Genomic DNA, 25,036 nt, shown 5'->3' with positions numbered 1-25,036 from the left:
ATTATGTGGATTCAGAGGAGGATTGGTATGCTTAAGTTGCATCCTGCATCGCATGGCCTTGGTATGGCCGATAGCATTCATGCATCGCATCGCATAACCTTAGTATGACTAATAATATTCATGGATTCGCTAACATATTCCGCATTACTCTGATATTGCATTTCGAGCATGCTTATATTGTGCACACACTTACACCACCCTCTAAGCTTTCTATAAGCTTATGCACGATTGATGCGTGCAGGTGACGTTAGGCCGTAGCTGAGCAGGAGCAGGAGCAGGAGCGTGCCACGAAGCTTCAGGAGATTTTGGCTATTATCACCATTGTATTTCCCTTTATGCGCATTGTATTTCAAAGTTTTTTATTATAGTGGATTTTGTGATGGTGTTCTTATTATTATTATTTGTGGGTTATGCTATGGTTATGCTTATTATGAAATTGATTTATGTTTAAAATCCTCCTTGTAGGATTCCAAGATCGGAACCTACTATATAGGTGCCGGGAGCCGAGAATGGGGTACTACAGAGGCTGTCGGCGTCGGATTCAGTGATCGAGAATTTTGTGAGCCCGGTTTCCGAGTTTGGGGCGTGACAATAATTGTCGAAATAAGGGAATAGCAGAAAATTACAGCATTAGGAATTGCTGATTTTTCTGATAACAGAAATTCCAACAGCTGGCATCAGGATTTATGGACCTCAAAAAAGCTATATATATGATGCGAGTGGATGTATGATGAACGTAAGCAAACTAAACCCTAAATATGGAATGAATTCCCCCTATAAGAACACTAATCTCTAATACCAAATTTAATGCAAGACATGAAATTGAAATATGAAATGCAAGATTTCAGGCTTAGATCATACTAATTCAGAAACAATAACATAAAAATCCACATCCCACACAAAAGTTCAACATTCAAGCTAGGGAAATCAGTGCGGGTCCAGGCTTACACAAGCTAGGACTGGATTAGTAAAATTATGGACCAAACGATGCTAAAAAAGTAATAGAAATCATCCACACATGCACGGTAATCAGTCCTTAATCCAAGAAATTTATGAATTGCAATTCAGGAAAACCCTAAGGTAAGAAAATGGGCAAATCAATTAGGGATAATACAATCTAGGGTTAGGATTTATGAAATTAGGTATAAAAAGAAGAAAATAGGAAGAAAACCTGAACTTGGGACAACTCTTGCGTGCGTACAGCGGGCCAGGGCCTGACGCATGTGTGCTCGAGGCTGACCGCATGTGCGGTGGGGGCCCGAATCCCCAAACTGATTCCTTGACCTTGGTTGGCCAGGGGGGAACTTCAAACCCTCCAAATCTCGTCGCAATCCGATGTGCGGTCGGGGCGCGGTGCTTAGTCGAAGTTTCAGTCCTGCAGGGCCTGATTCTAGAACTAGCTGTAGAGAGACAAACAGCTGCAAAATAAACGGATTTGAAGCAAAGATGATTGTAGAATGGGAGAAATATAAATAGTTTAATATGGGGGTAGGTTGGGATAAATGTGGCTTAGCACCACGTTAGTTAGCCCTTCGAAAAGGGAGGGCTTCGCACTCACTTAAAATTTTCCACAACTCGCTCAGAGAGCAGAAAAATAAAGCAGAAATTTTTATTAAGCTTCAATGAATCAAAAGAACTACAAGGGTGCTTATTTATGGGAAAACCCTATACCCCAAAACTCGCGCCAAGTGTGTAACATATTACATGGCAATGAAGTAAACCAAAATAAAAACTAAGCAAAGAAATTTAAAGCGTTCATGATGTTCTAAATAACATAAATAAGTAAAACTTAAAATATGAACTTAATCCGACTAGTGGGCCACGATCATGAGATCCCATGATGGGCTTTACTTGACTATCGGGTTCACTCTAATGAACAAAAACTCTATCTTCTAGCTAGGAGACCCTCCCTTGATGTCGTCATCTGTCCAGATCGATGGTGGGGCCCTCTGTCTTCATGTGTACGTGCGTAGGGGGGGCGTGCGTGTATGATGTCCCCATCAAACTGCACGTAAGTGCAAATGAAAAATGGTGCCAACTCTTCCCTTCTCCATAACCGAGGTCCTAACTTGAGATTTCCAAATGTAAACCAACCACAGAAGTCATTCTAATTGCGAAGTCTTTGACAACTGAAAGCAATTCTACAGTGTCTAGTCAACCATAGATTGAGTCTCATCCAATGTTGTCATATGTGATAGCATATGACATAGTGGCATATGCAATTATGCCGTCACTTATGTGATGAAAAAATAAATTTTCTAGGAGGTTGGGCAATGGCATATGCGATTATGCAACCGCATATGCACACGAGCCCCTTAGGTGACATACAATTGCTTGTGCTATTTGACAACAATGATTTCACCAGCTAGTGGCAACTCCATGATAAAGATACTATGTTCGAGTTAATTCCACACCTTCATACTAGGCCAAAGGCCAAAAGGCAGGGTTTATATGTCCAAAGCCCAACATTTAAACATCTCAATTTCTAGATCGCATTGTTTTCTTTCAGTAACAAACATAGAAATTAGGATTTAGGACTGCGAACTGCTGATGGGTAACTGGACAAAAATAAAAGAGGTCTCAGGAACATCTGATACAGGCCAAACCTCCTGGGCTTCCAAGAGTTCTCCATTGTAGCCTGCAAACCTAACAAAGCCACACAGGACTCGTTCATTCAAAAGAAGATTGCCCACTGACAAATCAGTCATTTTGATTATGTAACCTGAGAGGGGTCAAAGATTCCGTCGATTCAACTGCCACACAAACTGATCAACAGCCACCATTGCATGAGACGCAGAGCCAATTGAGCCATCATACCTGTATATGGATCAACGAAACATGAATATTTAAATGCTTATACAAGTTCTCCATCACAAGCCACATCAAGGGCGCATTTGGATGCACTGTAAAATTGACTTGCAATTGTTGATTGAAGGAAACAAGAGAATCCAAATGCTTTCTAGCTGCGAAACATATCAAGGGTGCATTTGGATGCATTGCCGAATCAACGTGCAATTGTTGGTCGAATGAAATGGGAAGGACCAAATTGTGATTTCCTTCGTCAGCATTCAAATCATGGGTCTGGGCTCTGAATTGCGATTACGTTGCTTTCAAGTTAGATGGTAAAAGAAAGTAACTGCAATTTGAGGCCACTTCCCCATTATGAAATATTAGGAAACATCACTATTTTTTGTTATTTCTTCTGACTGAACTAAATGTTTCCAATTCAAACTGGTGCAGCCAAACACATCCTCAGTTCTCCATAACTATCCATATTCAAACATGCTGCTACCATACGGCTAGCAATTTTTTTTTAATTTTTTTTATTTTAAAGGTGAATAAAACTTTTACATGTTTCAATCGACCCTTACATTGCAACCAACAGAAATGCTGCAACCTGCATAATGATAGCGCCTTCACCAGCAGGTTTTGATGTATTCACGCACCGTGCACAAAACCAGTGCTCATGGATTGACGTGATCAGATCTGTAGACACCATTTATCAGAAGTGAATACCAATTAAATCATCCAAGTGTGTGTGGAACTTTGGGGGAGAAAAGTTAATGCATGAAACAATATATGCCAGTCTCAAGGATGAGATTTTTATTTATTTTTAACAGTATTGTGTTAAAGATAGTTTTAAGACAGTCCAGAAATGAACCAAATAATATTGGACACCTATCTTCAAGGTATGGTGGATTTGAAAAAAAAAGAAAAAAAAAGAAGAAGAATGAAATGGTGTCAACCAAATAATATCGGACACCTATCTTCCAGGTATGGTGGATTTGAAAAAAAAAAAAAAGGAAGAAAGAACAGAGAATGAAATGGTGTCAACCAAATAATATCGGACCCCTATATTCCAGGTAAGATGGCATAAATTTACTTTTGACGCTAGAAAAAAAGAAAGAAAAAAGAATGAAATGCTAATGCACTAGGCCATTCATCAGGTGGGACCCATCATGAACATGCCTGGTCCAAAAGATCAGGCCAGTCGATTCATCATGTGAGCAACACATGCACGTCGAATATGGATTGTGGGTGATTTCTTCCCAGCCATCCATTTCCCACAGATGAGTGGAGTGTTGTGGCCTGAGCTTCCATACATGTATGCTTACTGTTAACCAAAGTATTGTTGGGCTGGAGTGTATTTGGGAAGCTCAATATTGTGTTGCCCTCCATCACATCTTTACATGCTGATCGCCCTCTTTCACATCTTTACATGCTGATTGCCCTCTCTCTCTAAGCACATATTTACACCCTGATCAACCTCCCTCTCTAAGCTAAGTATTGCTCAACTTTATTATGGGATCAGAGCACTGATCCAAATCTCGGCTCCTGTGCATCTCAAACCTATAGAGAGTGCCTAGTTGAAGAAAATCGGAGATCTGCTGTTTTGATTGGGGTAATCTATCTTCCAGTTTTATTTTGAACCTCACAAAACCAATCTGGTTCTGCTCTAATCGCAGCATGTGGCTGTGAATAGATCCAGCATGATCAATTTTTTTGTTGAACCAGTTGGGTCAAGATCTGGTCATGGACACCAGGATTTTTTTTTTTTTAAAGAGCCAGTTGTGTCCATTCTTCCCTGGAACAAAGATCTGGTCAGTGTGATCAGGGCGTCGCAACTTTTTCATCAGATTCGTCAGTGCTGATGTCATGGATCTATTTGAGAAGTTAATAAATTTTTTCTTTTTATAATCTGAAGTGACTCAATTGTCAACTTATTGATAATCGTTAAGGTGGATATTGATCAGATTTGTATGCCATTGTGATCAATCTGAATTTTTTTTAATATACCACTGGTTTATTTGTATCTTTGGCTGATCGAATGGTTGATTTGAAACCAGAAACCAAGGCTTACACCCAGTAGATTGTCTCAGTCAAACTGAGGGGTGTCAAGAACTATTTGCCCCGGGCACGCTCCATTAAAAATTTCCTCCAATCCAAGAGAAAACTGAAGCATCTGACCAATGATAGGCCCATGGAGGAATCAGACATAGTTGCAGTGGAAGGAAGACGATTGCTGAGTCATGAGATAGCTATTTCATAGTATGGAGGAGAAAGTATACCATGATGTTATATGTGGTGAAAGTGCCAAGGAAATATGAGACACTCTTCAACAGCTTTATCCTAATGAGGATAATATACAATGGCTGTACGGCATCTTCAAAGAGTTTCAAATGATGAGACAGAGGGAGTATCTACATGAGCATTGTGCCCGATTCCAAGGATTGTTTGATGAATGGAAATTACACCACACCTTCACTCAGAATATTGCTCAACAGTAATGTCAAATAGAGGAGATTGGAATAGCCCTCCTCACCACAGTGCACACGTACCTAGAGCCTATTAAGGCCCAACTACTGAGGAGTGAGCATCTGCCTTCCTTATCTGATGTATTTGCTTGAGTGATATGTGTCTGAGCACCTCCGCCCTTGTCAGCCCCACCACCATCAAGTGAAAACGCAGGTTTGATCACCACCACAGGATAAGGAGGTAGCAGCCGTGGAGGTCATTCAGGAAGGAAAGGATGGGGTTGTGGTTTCTCAAGTGATTTGATAGATAAACATTTTTGCATCTACTGTAAGAAGACAAACCATATGGTGGACAAGTGTTGGAATCTTCTTCACTGGGCTAGACCCCACCAAGCAAATCCTGCACTACAAAGTGGTGATGGTCTATCTACTGGTGTAGTAGCTCTAACTATTTGGTGACTCTATCATCATGATCCAGTTTCACGGGCCGAATACGAAAAAATAAAAAATCCTGGGCAGACTATTAAGTCTGATTCAGCTACTACTTCTTCGACCAGTGTAGCTAACTCCAGTAATGCCCTAGTTGCATCCTCTGGTTTATCACCTTAGGTGATCAATTCTAAGGCTACGAATCACATGGCAGGTATGTGTTCCTTACTCTCTTCAAGAGCTCATAGATTAGTACTTGTCTAAAGTCCATGGTTCGGAAAGTGTTTCCCCTAGCACACACATTACCTCATTTTATGTTTTGTATGTCCTTAAGTTTACCCTTAAACTTGTATCTGTAAGCCAAAAAACCAGAAATTTGAACTGCTCAGCAAACTTTTACCCTTCTCCGTGCCTTTCCGGAACTCAAGACCAAGGTAATGTTGGTGGGGGGAGTGAACTGCACCTATATTACCTCGACCTGGGATCACTGGAGCTGCACTCAGTGCACACGTGACTCCATAACTGCCGGTTAAATCATCCACCTTTGGAGTCCCATAAAAATTTAGTTTCATCATCTTCTATTCATCAGTATGGTGTGAATGTCAGTAAGATAAACATCATAGATCTGTTTTTTTTTTTTAAAATTTTTTTACTAGGATAGATAATCAGATTTCCACTCCTTTTGCTTTAGTACATTGGATGTGCGGGGTCCTATTCGGGTTCCTAGTCTAAATAATTCCAAGCATTTTGTTACATTCATTATGATTATTCTCACATGACCTGTGTATTCATGATGACAAATACATTAGAAGTTTTTACTATGTTTAAATCCTTTTCATTATGATGAGCTGGCTCAGACTGGATGCCAAAAAGCCATGGAAGAGGAGACGATTGCTAGGCCATCGTACTGGGACATGGGATTTGGCCTCATTGCCGCCTGAGATGTGGACAGTCGATTGGCGATGGGTTTATACTATCAAATACGAACCCGAAGGATTGGTTCAATGCATGAAGGCTAGGCTTGTCGCAAAAGGATATACTCAGACTCAGGGGCTAGACTATGAGGAGACCTTTTCTTAGGTTGCTAAACTAAATTCTATTTAAGTTTTGATTTCTGCAGCAGCTAACAGGTCTTGGCTGCTAGATCAGTTGGACATGAAGAATGCATTCTTGAATGAAGATTTAACTGAGGAAGTTTACATGGAGCAACCTCCCAGGTCTATTGCTTAGCAAGAGACTAAAAATGTGTGTAAACTTCAGAAGGTGATTTACAATCTAAAACAATCTCCTAGGGCATGGTTTGAAAAGTTTAGCAGAGCATTGGCCGACTTTGGCTTTCACAAGTGCCAAGATGATCATTCTGTGTTCGTGAAGCATAGTTACAAGGGGCTAGTTGCGTTGGTGGTCTACGTAGATGACATCATTGTCACAAGAAGTGATCTGATGGATACATCAGATTTTAAATCTTACATCCATTGACAATTTCAGACCAAGGACCTTAGACCTCTCTGATACTTCTAAAGATTGAGGTAGCTTGATAAGTTTCAGCGATCTACTTGTCCCAAAAGAAGATGTGTTGGACCTATTGCAGAAGATTGGGATGTTTGGGTACAACCCAAGTAAAATAACAATGGAACCGAAGTGTATACTGTCCAATGATTAGGGAGAATTGTTCAAGGATTTAGAAGTACAGGAAGCTTGTGGGAAAGCTCATCTATCTTACTGTTTGTAAGTGCTATAATGTGTAAAGCACACCTTGTTTGTCAAATTTCTTTTAGACAAAACAGCTTATGAAGTGGCCTTCTAGTGTGGGTCAAGATGGAAAGTTCAGGTTCTACTAAGATCAAGATGTTAAGTTCAAGTTCTACTAAAGTTCTAGTAGAAGATCAAGCTCCATCTAGAAATTCAAGCTCTATTGAAGAATCTAGTAGAAGCTCAAGCTCCCTAAAGTTCAAGCATCTAATCTACTTCAAAGTTCAGTCATTTCAAGTATTATGAACCCTAGAAAGATCTTAGGTTTAGGTACTTTCAAAATCTACTTTAAATGGGTTTTTATACTTATATTTGGCTGAGGTTCAACTAGCCTAAGCTGTGGCTCGACTAGTCTAAGAATTTTTCGACTAATCCTAGTACAAATCGAAGTAAAACAGATTTTCTGTTACACCTTCGACCAGTTGAGGAAGCTGCTCGACTTGTCGAAGGTGGGCCTTCGACCAATCGAGGGTTGTTCGACTCGAAGTCTAGCAACTGAATCAGTTCGGATTTTGTGTACCCTTGACCAGTCGAAGACCATGCTCGATGAGTCGAACAGGGCCCTCGACCAATCGAAGATCTGTTATATCTTATCCTGCTTAAATTTGAATATTTGTTGGAACGGAATCCGGTTCTTAGACGAGTCGAAGCAACAACTTCTTTGCCTATAAATTGAGGTTTTCTCTCAATCCAAAAATACAATTCAAGTCTATCAAATCCTTCTACAAGAGAGAGAGAAGCCCCTGTTATATTCAAGCTATTGCACGGTATTTATTACAAATTTTTAATAGCTTTTTGTTTAATTCATTGATCTCTTATTCTGTCAATTTCATTTTATAAAGAGAGTAAATACTCTTCTTTTTGAGATCTTAAAGGAATTCAAACAAGTAATCATTGGTTTGAATCTATTTAAAATCAATCTAGAACCTTGAACCCTTATCTATATGACTGAACATTGAACAATCTACATTCAAGAGAAGTGGTTCTACGGCTACATCGACAGATACATCTTCAAAGGTGAAGATAAGTATATAATTCTTTTGTATTTTGGTTTTATTGAGATAACCAGAAAATCTCATTGTTGGTTTTCTTGAGATAGTCAGAAAATCTCAGTAAGGCTTTTTTTTTTTTTTTTGGTGATAGCCCATTAAAATCACAATTGTATCAGGTTTTAATGTGTTCCTGTGAAAATCTTATTTATAGTGAAAGCTAATATCACGTGGAGAGTGATTATTGGGAGTGGAGTAGGTGTGGCTGTTTGAGGATGTGGTGAATGCCTTTAATGTTTATGTGGTGAATGGTTGTAATCTGTTTAAGTTAAAGTGGTGAATGCTTGTAATAGTTTAGCTTTTATTGACTCTTGCTTGGTGTGGAATTTTGATTCTTACAAGTTTCGTGAAATAAGGTTGTCCTGCCTAAACTTGTTTGGGTGAAGGTTCTCCTACGAATCAATTTGAATCAACGTTTCAATACTAGTGCAATTGAGACCTCTAATTTATTTATTATTTCTGCACTTTACTTAATTATTTGGCATAGTCCTATTCACCCCCCCTCTAGGAATGTTTAAACTCTCCTTTTCACTCTTACTTGGCCAGACATTTCATTTGCAGTTGACTTAGTGAGCCGATTTATGCGTTGGCCAAGGGTACAACATTGGGACGTAGTTCTTCATATCCTTCGCTACTTAAAGAGAGATCTAGGACAAGGATCAATGTATAGATCACACGAGCATGTTTAGGTCGAGTCCTCTAATGATGTAGATTGGGCTTACTCCATTACGAAGAGGAGATCCATTGGGGGTACTGCACCTTTGTTGAAGGAATCTTAGTTACATGGAAGAGCATGAAGTAGAGTGTTGTTCCTTGATCAAATGTTGAGGCTGAGTGCAGGGCCATGAGCCATGCTGTCCACAAATTGTTATGGGTCCAATCATTGCTTCAAGAACTTTGGTTGTTTGAGGAAGGCCCTATGAAGCTATGCTCTGTCAACCAAGCTAGTACCCACATCAATAGCAATCTAGTATTCCACAAGAGAACAAAATGCATAGAAGTTAATTGCCACTTCATCATGGAGAAAGTCACTTTCAAGGAGCGTCACCGAGTATGTGCACTTTAAAACCCAACTAGTTGACATCTTCACCAAATCCTTTCCTCATACACAATTCTCATCTCTTATTGGCAAACTGGGCATGGTTGATATTTATACTCCAGCTTGAATGGGAAGTGTTAAACTATGTATTTTTGGGCTAGACATACTTGGGCTAATGTGTATTTGGGTTGATCTAAGCCTATTGGCATGTAATGTAATTTCTTATATATTATTAACAAATAATAAGAGGGACCCAGCAGCAACCCAAATCGTGCTGCCATCATCTTTACACGCTAATCAACCTCTACCTAAGTAAAGTTCAAATCTATTTTTGGATTTTATTATTCACAATGCCACACATGTGCTAATGCCAGATTGGAATGTTTGCATGAAGCCCCTCCATTTCATGCAAGTACCATTCGTAATCCTTTTGATGCTACCATAGGGGCTATTTGGATTCGAGCAAAGTTGCATCATTGACTTGCAGGTGCAGACAAAAGTACATGTCCATGGCATGTCAACCATGGTTCCAGGACTCATCCTAGTTGAGTGCGACTCAGACTCAGTAGGAACCAATCCAATTCAATGCCATGAGTCACCCTGTAAGTCACCTCCGATTCGGATGAGTTGAGTTGGTTTAGCCCTGACTTGTGTGAGTTATTACTCAACTTGGCACCAAATGAGTAAATCTAAGTCGTCGAGCCATGTGATCATGTTGTCAACCTCCTTATGCCCGGGAACCTGGACATTTTTGGACAAGTAGTTTAAGACAAATAACCATTAAATCATAGATTGGTTATCTCAGCTAAAGGGGTGGAATTATTGTCCCTAATTCAATGCAAAATTAGGAATAATGCCATCCCTGCACATGCATCACATTTTCCAAACATGCAACGTGTACGACATGTGCCACCATCGATCTTCAAGCACCCAAAAATGTGGCAAATGTGTTAATGTGCTACCATATATATTAAGCTCCCATACAAAATTCTATCAAAATTGCTAGCTTCAAGATTTAAAGCGACTATTAGGGGAGTAATGTAAGACCCGAGGGCCTGAAATTTGGTCCGTACACTGGATAGCCGTTGACCGTAGGTCCATTGGCCCCGAGAATAGTTTGACTTGATCATAATATTGTTCTGTTATCAAGCTGCAAGCCGCATTTCAACCTGATGTTCGAATTTTAATATACCGACAATGTAAGAAATGACAACTATGTCCTTATTTTATCTAGCGATAGGCCATCATCGAGTTTTCAAAATCTGTTAGGTCCGAGAGCCTAACCGTTGTGACCATAGTCGAGTTACAGAATTACTAGAGAAAATGGCATGTCAATATGACACCCGGATTGTAAGTTATAAATAGATATATACATGTATATTTTGATAAAATAACTCAAATGACCTCAATTTTTAAAAAATCCTTGGAATGCTTTATTTCAAATCCCTTAAATAACATTTTTCTATTATTACCATAAGCTTAAACATCTCAAAAACATCACAAAACACCTCCCAACCCTTCTTTTTAGACAAAAGCCTATTTTAAAACCATTTTTAAGTCCATAAACATAAAAACCTTCTTTCAACAACCCATTTCCAGCACTCTCTTCCTTGTGTCATGGGAGGCCTAAGGAAGTGAAGAAGAAGAAGAAGAAAAGGAAGTAGAAGCCGAGTTTGAAATCCAATCCTCTGATGTTACAGGTGAGTGCATAGATTAGGAGCACGCATATATGTACGTTAGATTACTTGAAAGCCCTATAAAAGAATAGATTTTCTAGTCCATGGTTGTTGAGAGAGAGAGAGAGAGAGAGAGAGAGAGAGAGAGATTTAAATTGCCCCACTAATGGCTATGATGTTGGATTTTTTGATTTAGTTGGTTAGGCTATTGATGGAAGATTGGATGATAGAGATGAACTTAAGAAAAGGTCCATGGGAGAAGCTATGCAAGATCAACCCATCACGGCCCCATCTCCACCATCAATTAAACCATCCATGTGGCCCACACCCAAGGGATTCATATGTTTTAGTTTTGTTTAAATTCATAAGTATTTCCATCGGTTTCCATCTTTGTCCCTTACAAAGTCTACCCACTACCTGTTTGACAAAACATTTGAAAGAGTTGTTCTTCCTCCTTTTGGTGTAGTTAACTCTTGAGAAAAAACATGCTTGTGGCATGAAGTCTTATAACAGAATGAATCCCGGGTTGGATTTAGATTGATAAGTCATGTGCATATCATATGCATGGTTCATAGTTGTTGTATCATTGTATGATTGAGGGTGAATGATTCATATCATGGTATGGTGATCATAGTGGGTTGTGTTGCGACACACGATGTGTCTGTGATTAGTATGTGAACCGTCTAGATACAGGATGCATTACATGAGACCCCTATAAGGAACTTAAATTCATGAGGAGACCACATGAGGAAGGTTGTCCTATGCTTGCCTTGAAAAACATGATATTGTGATGGTGTGTGGACTTATGCATACGGTGATTGTAAATGCGATGAAACATACTTTGTTATGACTTGAGTTGGACACCACACTGGAAATGTGTAATTCAACAGGACATGATTAGAGGGTCCCTGGATGAAAGTCCCTAAACCCCGATTGGTACCAATGTGAGCAACCAATGCTTAGACCGGATGGAAGAACAGAGCGCTGGAATGCCAAAATACGAAAGTAAGCGGCGACTCCCACCGACGCGTGTCGATTGGTTGAGAGGTTTGACCTGACCTGCTTATGGGCAAGCAAAGATAGGTTGTGTGTGACGAGCTCATAAATTGTCCACGCTATCGTTTTGTCAGGCAACTTATGACTTCTCGCTGTTAGGCAGATAGTGAGGTTCAACACAAGTGGGTTAGACTAGTTCGGCCCATGAATTATGTAGTCCCACCTCTATAGTTGACCACGGTGGAAAAGCCTATGCAAGTGGGTAGTAATCACATGCGAGTCCCACCTTTGTTTCAGACCTTGGTGATCCAATTGAGAAAAGTGGAAAGTTGTGGAAACGTTAAAAGAATATGTATGTTACAAGTGGGTAGAAGTCCCACCTGTACATGATATGAGCATGACATGAAACATGCATTTTCACTGCACACACACACTCACTGGGCTTAGTAGCTCAAGGTTTCCTTTCCATTTTTTTTTACAGGTGAGAGTAGGGAGCTGCAGGAGTAAAGGTTACAGACTCCAGTTGTCCTTTTTGTTTTGTACATATTAGTGTATATATATTTTTTGTAATACCCTGTATATGTACATTAGGAATCGTAAATATGACATGGTTTATGTTTTGGTTTTGCCTTGATGTGCTCAGTTGTACACAGTAACACATGTTGAATATGATGAAATTTTAAGAAATGATGTGTTTGTCGTCTTTACTTAAAAAAATCCTCCTTGTGGAGCCTCGCTTATGGGACTTAGTATGTGATAGTTGGAAGCCCCAAAATCGGAGTTCTACGGAGGCTGTCAACCAAAATTTGGTGTATAGTAATCACGGATTACCGACACTAGATTTAGGGACGTGACAAAAGATGGTATCAGATCTGAGGACGGCTCTGCCCTCTGTGAGGGATATTTTGATGCCCTGTCACTGTGGTCACATGTGAGTGGGCGCTGATGTAGGTGAGACTTAAGGGTTTGGGCGAGCTACCAGTGGCTTGCAGGCTACTGTGTACCCAATGAGAGGCGAAACCTTGTCCCACTTAGAAGAGTTGTCTGAAGTAATGGGAGTTATATGTGAAGTTGTCACCCTATACTGTATGAGGCTGTCGGCGCCGGATTCGGCGATCGGGAATTTTGTTAGACCGGTTTCCGAGTTCGGGGCGTGACAGCCTTGATGTGCTCAGTTGTACATAGTAATATATGTTGAATATGATGAAATTTTGAGAAATGATACGTGTTTGTCGTCTTTACTTTTAGAAATCCTCATTGTGGAGCCCCGCTTATGGGACTTAATATGTAATAGTTGGAAGTCCCAAAATCAGAGTTCTACGGAGGCTGTCCACAAAAATTGGGTGTACGGTAATTACGGATTACTAACACTAGATTTAGGGACGTGACAGAAGATGGTATCAGAGCATGATCTGAGAAATATCTGCATAAATCATATATTGTCTTTACTATACGTTGTTGCGTTAGAGTTGTTAGGTTCATGCTTTGCAAAGTAGAGGAGTTGTATGGTTATTTAGTATTGTGTAAATTGTATAGGTTTACTTGTTCTTTTTAGGCTAATTCGGTGTTTTGTCAATAGGATGCCGCCTAGAAAGAATTCTGTTCGGACTCCTCCAATGCAACCCAAGTCTAAGTTAAAATCTACGTCAAAATCTATTCTAGACCCAGTTATACCTGTTCCTGCAGCATAACTTCAACAAATGCTGCAGACTATGTCAACTATAATGGCTAATTAAAAGCAGCGATTTAGTCATACTCATGAGACGTTAGCGCAGGAGCAGGCCAGTGCTCTTTTTATGGATTTTAGACGTCTAGATCCACCTTGTTTTTCTGGCAAGCCAGACCCTATGGCAGCCGAGTTATGGAAGTCAGAATTAGAGAAACTTTTTCATGTTATAGGTTGTACTTCGAAACAATGTGTTACCTTAACGACGTATCAGTTGCAAGGAAAGGCAGAACAATGGTGGAAGTCAGTTGTTCGTTCAGTAGATCTAAAATTTGTATGGACAGTTCGATCGTAAGTTTTTTCCCGTAGCTGTTCGTTGTTAGAAAGCGCATTAATTTGATTATTTGGTTCAAGGTGAGATGTCTGTTGCTGACTATGAGGCTTATTTTTATAGAATTATCTCATTTTGCTCCACATTTAGTAACCAATGATGATTTGAAGGCAAGGAAATTTGAGGATGCTTTGCGTCCTAGTTTGCGATCTCAAGTTAGAGGGTTTGAGTTGCCGACCCTTGAGGGAGTAGTAACGAAGGCACAGATTTTTGAGTCCAATTGGAACCAACAACAAAGTACTCATCCATCTACTTCTAATCAGCAAAGGAAGAGGAGATTTATTTCAGAGAGTAGTAGTAGTTTTCAGCCCTGCCTGCAGTTAGATATGATAATGCAGCCAGACCTGATGTCAGATCCCCAGTATCATCATCTGTTCCTCAGCGATAGTTTTCTGGAGCTTGTTATAATTGTGGTGGTGTAGGGCACCGTAAAAGGGATTGCCCCAATCCGTAGAAACAACAGCCATATCAACTACCTAGACATCAGCAGCCCCAGCAACAAAGGCCACCATATAGGTCACAGTATAGGTCCCAACAACAACAGTTTCAGCAGCAGTCACAGCGGCAGCAAGGTAAACAACCCTTATCCCTTCAGACGCAACCTAGTGTTTATGCAATCCAACAGAGAGATTCTCAGACTAAGGGAGGAGTCATAGAAGGTATACTTGTAATATCACGTGTCCTTTTCGATTCTGCTGCATCATATTCATTTATAGCAGATAGTTTTTGTCAGTCGTTGGATTTGCCAAGAACATTGATGACCAAGGGATTAGAGCTCTCGACTCCTTTAGGGAAAAGAATGGTGTTGAGTTCTATATGTTAGGACTGTCCTATTTACATAGAAGAGTATGCCCTTCCAATCGATTTTTATGTTTTGGTGTTGTTAGAGTATGATGTGATTTTGGGAATGGACTGGTTATCCAAGTACCATGCAGTGTTGGACTGCACAGCTAAGACAGTCGACCTTTTCTATACCTGATCAGCCTCGATTTCAGTTTGTGGCTGACCCTAAAGAAAAGTTTATAGAGACGTTGATGTCCTGTATTCATAAAGAGTCCAAAGGTGTGTATTGAACAGTTGCCGATAGTACGTGATTTTCCAGATGTTTTTCAGGAAATTCCAGGTTTGCCACCCGTTAGATGTACAGATTTTCGAATAGATCTTATCCTCGGCACTGCCCCTATATCCAGAGCCCCTTATCGTATGGTGTCGTTAGAGTTGCATGAGTTGCAAAGACAGATAGATGAATTACATCGTTTAGAGTTTATTCGCCCGAGTACTTCACCTTAGGGAGTGCCAGTGCTTTTTTGTAAAAAAAGAAGGATGGTTCTTTACAGTTGTGTGTCGATTATAGAAGGCTTAATAAGGTTACGATTAGAAACAAGTATCCGCTCCCAAGAATAGATGATTTATTCGATCAATTGAGTGGTGCGCAGTATTTCTCAAAGATAGATTTATGGTCTGGGTATCACCAGATTCGGGTTCGAGAGGAGGATATTCCGAAGACATTGTGACTCGTTATGGACAGTTTGAATTTTAGGTTATGTCATTTGGTCTGACTAATGCACCTGCAGTATTTATGCAGTTGAAGAATAAGGTATTCCGTCCTTATTTGGACCAGTTTCTTGTTGTTTTTATTGATGATATTTTAATGTATTCAAAGACAAGGGAAGATCATGAGTGTCATTTAAAGATGATGTTGCAAACCCTTCGTGCCCACCAGCTATATGCTAAGCTGGAAAAAATGTGACTTTTGGCATGAAGAATTAAAATTTTTGGGGCACATAGTTTCAAAGAATGGAGTTTCAGTTGATCCAGCTAAGGTTGAAGCAGTTTTGCAATGGAAACAGCCGAAGAATGCATCTGAGATTCAGAGTTTCTTAGGTCTAGCAGGGTATTATAAACGTTTTATTAAAGGATTTTCTCTTATAGCTGCCCTACTAACTCGATTGACTCGAAAGGATGCAATGTTTGTTTGGAGTGGAGCCTATAAGCGAGCATTCGCGGAACTAAAAACTCGTCTTACGACGGCACCGATTCTCACTCTTCCATCTGGGAGTGAGGGATTCGTTGTTTATACAGATGCCTTGCTTATAGGTTTGGGGAGTGTCCTAATGCAACAGGGCAAGGTTGTAGCATATGCATCTCGCCAACTTAGGCCTCATGATCAGAATTATCCCACACACGACCTAGAGTTAGCAGCGGTAGTTTTTGCCCTAAAAGTATGGAGGCATTACTTGTATGGGGTTAGATTCGAACTCTTTTCAGATCATAAGAGCCTAAAATAACTCTTTTCACAAGCCGAGTTGAATATGAGTCAGAGACGTTGGATGGAATTGATGAAAGACTATGATTTTAATCTTCAGTACCACCCAGGAAAAGCCAATGTGGTGGCGGATGCTTTAAGTTGTCAGCCACAGGCCCAAGTGGCACAATTGATGATGCGAGAGTGGAAAATGGTAGAAGATATAGCTGAATTTGAATTTGAGATGACTCTACAGTCCTCAGTTGTTCAATTAGCAAACTTGATGATTCAGCCCTCTTTGATATCTCAAGTAATAGAAGCCTAACAATTTGATCATTGGGCATTGTTTTGTAAAGATGTGATGATAGGGAAAAGTCAACCAGAGTGGCAGATAAGTTTGGATGGTGGACTTCAGTTTCAGGGCAGATTATATGTTCCATATATCTCAGAATTGAAGAAGGCCCTTATGGATGAGGCACATTGCACTAAGTTTACTATCCACCCAGGATCTACGAAGATGTATAAGGACATGAAAAGACAATTTTGGTGGACTGGAATGAAACGTGAAGTTGATAAGCATGTGTCAGAGTGTGACATTTGCAAACGAATAAAGGCAGAGCACCAAAAGCTTGCAGGGAAATTGCAACCTTTGGAGATACCAGTATGGAAGTGGGAACATGTAACTATGGATTTCATTGTGGGTTTACCAAGAACCTTACGTCAACATGATGCTATATGGGTTATTATAGACCGTTTGACAAATACAGCCCACTTTCTTCCTATTTGTATTTCTTCGTCCAAAGATCAACTCACAACTTTGTTTATAAACGAAATTGTTAGATTACATGGTGTACTTGTTTCGATTGTATCTGACTGAGATCCAAGGTTTACATCAAAGTTTTAGAAGGGTTTTCTAAAAGCAATGGGGACTACTTCAAGATTTAGCACAGCATATCATCTACAAACAGATACGCAGTCCGAAAGAGTTAACTAGATTCTCGAGGACATGCTCAGATCATGTGCATTAGATTTGTCTGGTAGTTGGGACGACCACTTGCCGTTAGTAAAATTTGCGTATAATAATAGTTTTCAGGCGATTATTGGAATGGCTCCCTATGAGGCGTTATATGGTAGACCTTGTAGGTCCCCAAGTTATTGGACTAAGATTGGTGAGCGATGTCTTTTAAGCCCTGATGTTGTATGGAAAACGTTTGAAAAAATTGATCTTATTCAACAACATATACTTACAGCTCAGAGTCGGTAGAAGAGTTTTGCAAATCGCCGACGTAGACCCTTAGAATTCGTCAAGGGAGACCGTGTATATCTCCGAGTTTCACTAGTGAAAGGTGTAGTACAATTTGGTGTTAAGGGAAAGTTAGCCCCGAGGTTTATAAGGCACTTTGATATTGTTGAACAAGTTGGTACCGTAGCTTATCGTCTCGCTTTGCTACCCCAATTATCTGGAGTTCATAATGTTTTTCACGTCTCGATGCTTCGTAAATGTGATCCGAAGATAATAACACCTATTATTGACTGGCAATCCTTAGTAGTTTGGGAAGATGCATCCTATATCGAGTAGCCAATCTGTATCGTGGATAGAAAAGTACAAGTTCTTCGTACTAAAGTCATCCCCCTAGTTAAAGTCCAATAGGGTTATCATTCTATAAAAGAAGCAACCTAGGAACGGGAAGCAGAGAAACGTAGTCGTTACCCTCATCTATTTGATTCCTAGATATGTATAAGTATGATATGGTTATTGTTGTATTGTAATGTTATAATTGAATATGTTTTGAAATTTCGAGGACGAAATTTTTCTAAGGAGGGGAGAGTTGTAAGACCCGAAGCCCCGAAATCTGGTTCATACACTGGATAGCCATTGACTGTAGGTCCATTGGCCCCGAGAATATTTTGACTTGATCATAGTATTGTTCTGTTATCGAGCCGCAAGCTGCATTTCAACCCGATGTCCAAATTTTAATATACCGACTTAAAATTAAACAATCTGAGAAATGACAACTATGTCCTTATTTTATCTGGAGGTGGGCCATCATCGAGTTTTCAAAATCCATTAGGTCCGAGAGCCTAACCATTATGACCGTAGTCGAGTTACGAAATTACTAGCGAAAACTGCATGTCAATATGACACCCGGATTGTAAGTTATGAATAGATATGCACATGTATATTTTGATAAAATAACTCAAATGACCTCGATTTTTGTAAAATCCTTGGAATGCTTTATGTCAAATCACTTAAATAACATTTTTCTATTGTTACCATAAGCTTAAACTTCTTAAAAACATCACAAAACACCCCCCAACCCTTCTTTTTAGACAAAAGTCAAGTTTAAAACCATTTTCAAGTCCATAAAGATAAAAACCCTCTTTCAACAACCCATTTCCAGCACTCTCTTCCTCGTGTCATGGGAAGCCTAAGGAAGTGAAGAAGAAGAAGAAGAAAAGGAAATAGAAGCCGATTTTGAAATCCAATCCTCTGATTGTTATAGGTGAGTGCATAGATTAGGAGCACACATATATGTACGTTAGATTACTTGAAAGCCCTATAAAAGAATAGATTTTCTAGTCCATGGTTGTTGAGAGAGAGAGAGAGAGAGAGAGAGAGAGAGAGAGCTTTGAATTGCCCCACTAATGGCTATGATGTTGGATTTTCTGATTTAGTTGGTTAGGCTATTGATGGAAGATTGGATGATAGAGATGAACTTGAGCAAAGGGCTATGAGAGAAGCTATGTAAGATCAACCCATCACGACCCTATCTCCACCATCAATTAAACCATCCATGTGGCCCACACCCAAGGGATTCATATGCTTTAGTTTTGTTTAATTTCATAAGTATTTCCATCGGTTTCCATCTTTGTCCCTTACAAAATCCACCCGCTACCTATTTGATAAAACGTTTGAAAGAGTTGTCCTTCATCCTTTTGGTGTAGCTAACTCTTGAGAAAAAGCATGCTTGTGGCATGAAGTCTTATAGTAAAATGAATCCCGGGTTGGATTTAGATTGGTTAAGTCATGTGCATATCATATGCATGGTTCACAGAAGTTGTATCACTGTACGATTGCAAGTAAATGATTCATATCATGGTATGGTGATCATAGTGGGTTGTGTTGCGACACACGATGTGTTTATGATTAGTATGTGAACCGCCCCTATGAGGAACTTAAATTCATGAGGAGACCACATGAGGAAGGTCGTCATATGCTTGCCTTGAAAAACATGATATATTGTGATTGTGTGTGGACTTATGCATACGGTGATTGTAAATGCGATGAAACATACTTTATTATGACTTGAGTTGGACACCACACCGAAAATGTGTAATTCAACAGGACATGATTAGAGGGTCCCGGAGTGAAAGTCCCTAAACCCCGATTGGTACCATTGGGAGCAACCAATGCCTAGACCGGTGGAAGAACAGAGCACTGGAATGCCGAAATACCAAAGTAAGCGGTGACTCCCACCAACGCTTGTTGGTCGGTTGAGAGGTTTGACCTGACCTACTTATAGGTAAGCAAAAATAGGTTATGTGTGACGAGCTAGTAAATTGTCCGCTATCGTTTTGCCAGGCGACTTATGACTCCTCGCTGTTCGGCAGATAGTGAGGTTCAACACAAGTGGGTTAGACTAGTTTGACCCATGAATTATGTAGTCCCACCTCTGTAGTTGACCACGGTGGAAAAGCCTGTGCAAGTGAGTAGTAATCATATGCGAGTCTCATCTCTGTTTCAGACCTTGGTGGTCCAATTGGGAAATGTGGAAAGTTGTGGAAACGTTGAATGAGTATGTATGTTACAAGTGAGTAGAAGTCCCGCCTATGCATGATATGAGCATGACATGAAACATGCATTTTCATTGCACACGCACTCACAAGGCTTAGTAGCTCAAGGTTTCCTTTCTATTTTTTATTTATTTTTTACAGGTGAGAGTAGGGAGCTACAAGAGTAGAGGTTACAGACTCCAGTTGTCCTTTTTGTTTTGTACATATTAGTGTATATATTTTTTTTGTAATACCCTGTATATGTACATCAGGTATAGTAAATATGACATGGTTTATGTTTTGGTTTTGTCTTGATATGCTCAGTTGTACACAGTAACACATGTTGAATATGATGAAATTTTGAGAAATGATACGTGTTTGTATTTTTTACTTTCAAAAATCCTCCTTGTAGAGCCCCGCTTATGGGACTTAGTATGCGATAGTTGGAAGTCCCAAAATCAGAGTTCTACGGAGGTTGTCAACCAAAATTTGGTGTATAGTAATCACAGATGACCGACACTAGATTTAGGGACATGACATAACCAGTCAACAAGAACATGTTCATGATCACGTGGTGCCAACAGCTTGTCAATAGACTAATAATCAATGCTACAACTTTGCTCGAATCCAAACAGCCCATGGTGTCAACATTTAAAACATTTCATGGTATTATTATCGTCAAATCCCACAACCAGAGGGAAGGTGTTCTTTCCCACTACACATGGCATAAGTATCACAAACAAAGTGGTGGGACTTACATTCATTTGACCCAATGAAGAAGCATTCCTTCTGGAGATTGTTCCGTTTGATGAAGTCAAGAAAAGGACTCAACTCCACAGGCTTTGCCTTCATTCCCTGCTGCTCTGCTCTGCCAACACCACAGACCAAGTTTCAGTTTCTGTGGAGGCATCGAATAAACATGTCGGCTGTATAAATCCCAGAGACAAGAGTTCAGATAACAATTACCAACCAGCCACGACACAATGTTTTCAATAAAGTTCATAGCAAAGATCATGGCTTATGTGGAAAATTGAAGAACTGCTCTAAATACGGGTGAATGTTTTAAGCATAGTTTGCAAACCAGGATTCAGACAGTCGCTACATTAAGTCAACCAGGGACACAGTGGATCGACCAGGTGGTCCTGAGAATAATTTCTACTATAAAATATGACGTTTACTAAGCCCGCACACATCCGAAGCCCTGTCTATCCACACTCAAGCACATATGCATATATAACACATCTACAATCTGAACTTTCAGTCTAGGCTACAGGAGACAAAAACAAACAGACAGCTGGAAGATCTTAACTGCACGGTCTGCATGATGCAAAGCTTGGAGTGCACACACATGAGCATATTAGCATGTGTGATTGTGGATGGGGAAGGCTCCACCATCCAAGCGCGTGGACTTAGCAAACTTCATAAAATAACCCCCACCAGCATCACGATCGCCTAGGAGATTTCTGGGCATTTCTCGTCTATGGCAGGGCTCATGGAATTTATTTACTTTTTCTTATTCCATTTTCTACCAAACCAGGAATCAAGATCACCAGGACGAATCTTCTCCTGAACCATTATGGGCCCCAGTTTCCCAGACCTGGTAGCCAAGCAATTGATGGGGTCAAGTTGACTCAGGTGAGTCCCGGGTTCAGAAGCCAGGTTTGTGAACTATATGGTTTTAAGACCATATGCATACAAAATCTGTCTGCTGGAAATAGATATAAAAAATGTGAGAAGACCTATGTACCCTTCAATATATTGCCCAAGAATACAAATAAGTAAATAACCAGATGTGATCTATCCGCTATAATATGATATATGTAGGTAACAATTGGATCCTTACTCTTGGTCCGGTGGTAGACTCTCAGGAGTTTCAACACCCGGTCAAGGGTTTGAGCATCCATAGGTGGTGAAATCCCACTATGGCGTGAGTGTGTGAGGGTGTGTGCGTGTGTTTTTTTTTTTTTTAAATGATATGTGTAGGTAATAGGTATTGATCTGCACATATTTGTGTGAGGAAAAATCAGATACAACTAATTTTCCAATACCCTTTAGCCTAAAAAGTTGCATTGGGCACATGGACAATCCAATCAACAAGTAACAAGTTGCACCATCCATTCATTCTAGACCCCTATTTACAGGCCACAGTCTAAAAAGCACCAATCAATTGATCCAAACCATCCAAACATTATACACATGTTATAATCGTCCATTTTCCAATCCATGGATCGGATGTTAGCATCATCTAACAACAGTGACTCTTTAGAATCTACACAATCCAAGGTGGAGCACAACAAATTAGATGGTTCAAGTTAATGATTGCTCTTTTCTTTCAATTACCTTGACTTTCCGTTGTTCACACCATTCGTTGGATTGTTAGGATCATCCAATTGGTTTGGTTTTTGCACTATGGTCCGCAAAGACTGGGCTGCAATGAATGGATGGTCAAGTTAGTAGACTGGACTGTCAACATGTCCAATACAACTGTTGTACTGTAGGCCTGGCGCCTATGGCAAAACTAGCCGTATATGATCACTGCTCTATATCTATATACATGTACATATAGGGAATTAACAACAAGAGCCAACTTGATCGACAAATACACCCTTCTTCTCTATTTTTGGTAAGAGAATGGTATAACTTCGAACTACTGCACCACCAAGACTAGAAAGGATCGGTGTCTCTATTAATCAAGTTGGGTGTAAATAGTGGCTCCCCATCTGTTTGGTTGTGTTTGCACATGCACATATATGATAGAATGTACACGGAACATTCCTACACGTTGAATTGTCAATTTCTTACATGACAGATACCAAGCGAGAGGTAGCATTTGGGTCGTAGTTAAGTAGCAAAGCTGCCTTCAATGGTTCACCTACAAGGAAAGACACCATCTTGCTTATTGTCCATTTGATATAAAAAAACCAATCACTTAACAAGCTCTGAACGTCCTCACCAGAAGAACCGACATTATTAGAAGTCCACTTCTCCCAGACTCTATGTGTGAACGCCCAATCCATTGTAGCTGGCAAAAAATCACAAATTTTCAATTGCATATGATGTAAAGAAAACTTCATTTCACAACACGATTTCATAAGCAAATCTCAAATGGAGTCAACTGCAATGAATGTTAGTCTGAAGATATCCACACAACCCTCGCAGAAGAAATCAGCATATGTTCCACCCTTAGGTTTCCCCATGTAATATTCCACCATTGTTTGCCATCATAGGCTTCACCTGCATCACCTGCCAATGTCTATTACTTATCCCATCTTCAATTCTTCGACAGAGCTCATCTGGCAAACTAGCTTCGGCAGCTAAACTTAGAGCACTGCGTACCAATTTATATGTGTAATCGTGAGGAACAGATCCTCCATCGACCATCTCAACCAGAAAATCACATGCTTCCAATGGCCTTCTCGCTTCACAAAGCGCATTGATGATTGGGGTATAAGAACTTGAAGTGGGGATCCCATGGTTCCGAGACCTCACAGTATGCATCATCACAACGGCCTTATCTACCTCATTAACAGCGCTATAGTATCTAATGAAGGAATTGTATGTGACCCTATTGGGGGTGAGACCCTTCTTAAGCATATCGTTGAAGAGCTCGGGCGCCCTATTGATCCGATAGTCTTGCAGAGGCCATCGATCAAGCAGTTGTAGGTCACAACGTCTGGGACGAAACCCTTGAAAAGCATGCCTCGGAACAAATGGTTGGCCTCCCACGACCTCCTCGTCAGGCAGGCATCTGGAGCCTGGCATTTCCATCTGATCCAACAAGAACCTTGCCTTCTTGAAATAGCCGACCTTACAAAGGACACAAATGATCAAGTTGTAAGCGACCACATCGGGCTTACAGTAGAACTGCTTCATTCTGTAGAATGCCGCCAACACCTCCTTCACCAGGCCCTCCTCTCCGAGAAACTTTATGACGCAGGTCAAGGTCACCGTAGTCACAAGATTACCACTCCTTCCGGCCATATCCCGGAGGAATTGCCAGAGCTTCTTTAAGATTCCCACTCCTTCTGGCCATCTCCCGGAGGAACCCCATCTGCCGGCTGACGGACCTTGAGCTCTGAAAGAAGAGCATCGGAGCGGCCCTCAAGACCTCACGGACGGTGTCAACGGTCCATACACAGGGGCAGCACCCGGACGTGCTGTCAAAGGGCCTGTCCTGATCATGGCGCCCATCGCTTGCCGGACGAGGGCTTCGCGAGCTTGGGATTCTGAAAAGGTGGGGTTCATCTGCGCCATCGGCGAGAATTGACGATCATGCCGCGACGATGTCAACGGCTGGGATCGAAGGGAAACATGCGGGCAATGCTGGAGTAGCAGACTGCAGAAGTGGCGGGCCCTCTATCTTTTGAGTAAAGATACGACAGTAGCCATTGATTGATGAGAATTTGGCTATTTATCATCACAGATTTTTCTTCTTTTCTTTTTTTTTTCTTTTTTTTCTTTTTTTTTTTTTTTTGCAATAGGAAGACAAACGTGAAAAACGAATTTGAAAACTTCCCGCGCGAGGGTAGAGATAGAAAGACGAAGGAAAATAATAATAATTCTTGGAAGTGTATTTTGAAAAAGAAAACGCTAGAAAAGAGAACGGCGAGAGGGTCTCACATCGGACGGTTGTGATACTCGGTCAATAGCTTGGTCGGGCCTTCTTCCTCTCCCTCGGTCTGTAGGGTGGCTTTCTCCTTCCTTTATGCTGGGAAGAAGAGAGTAGTGCTGCTGGCGTTTCGATAGAGAGCAGAGGTGGCAATG

The 25,036-nt window shown here is 40.5% G+C and overlaps 1 protein-coding gene and 1 pseudogene across 4 annotated transcripts; both read right to left on the bottom strand.

Annotated features, from left to right (window-relative positions):
• Positions 1 to 2,495: 2,495 nt before the first annotated feature.
• Positions 2,496 to 25,013, bottom strand: LOC131225732 (uncharacterized). Of its 4 annotated transcripts, none has more exons than XR_009161502.1 (8): positions 24,893 to 25,013; positions 23,226 to 23,294; positions 23,075 to 23,144; positions 21,031 to 21,140; positions 3,372 to 3,486; positions 2,723 to 2,817; positions 2,607 to 2,646; positions 2,496 to 2,558 (listed from the first exon to the last, which is right to left on the bottom strand). XR_009161502.1 is itself a non-coding variant. In XM_058221319.1 (8 exons), exons 2-6 carry the CDS (start codon positions 23,287 to 23,289, stop codon positions 2,733 to 2,735), a joined length of 444 nt encoding a protein of 147 aa, XP_058077302.1. In that variant the 5' UTR covers positions 23,290 to 23,294; positions 24,893 to 25,013; the 3' UTR covers positions 2,496 to 2,558; positions 2,607 to 2,638; positions 2,723 to 2,732. The 4 variants fall into 4 exon arrangements, 3 of the variants coding, with proteins under 3 accessions (XP_058077302.1, XP_058077300.1, XP_058077301.1); XM_058221319.1 differs by having other exon boundaries at positions 2,607 to 2,638; XM_058221317.1 differs by having other exon boundaries at positions 2,496 to 2,646.
• LOC131224923 (pentatricopeptide repeat-containing protein At1g77405-like) lies at positions 23,387 to 24,526 on the bottom strand (annotated as a pseudogene).
• Positions 25,014 to 25,036: the final 23 nt, after the last annotated feature.

This window comes from Magnolia sinica, chromosome 14, assembly GCF_029962835.1.
Source record: "Magnolia sinica isolate HGM2019 chromosome 14, MsV1, whole genome shotgun sequence".
NCBI classification, from domain to species: domain Eukaryota; kingdom Viridiplantae; phylum Streptophyta; class Magnoliopsida; order Magnoliales; family Magnoliaceae; genus Magnolia; species Magnolia sinica.
The sequence above is the reverse complement of the archived record's forward strand: the minus strand, read 5'-3'. Positions and strand labels throughout refer to the sequence as shown.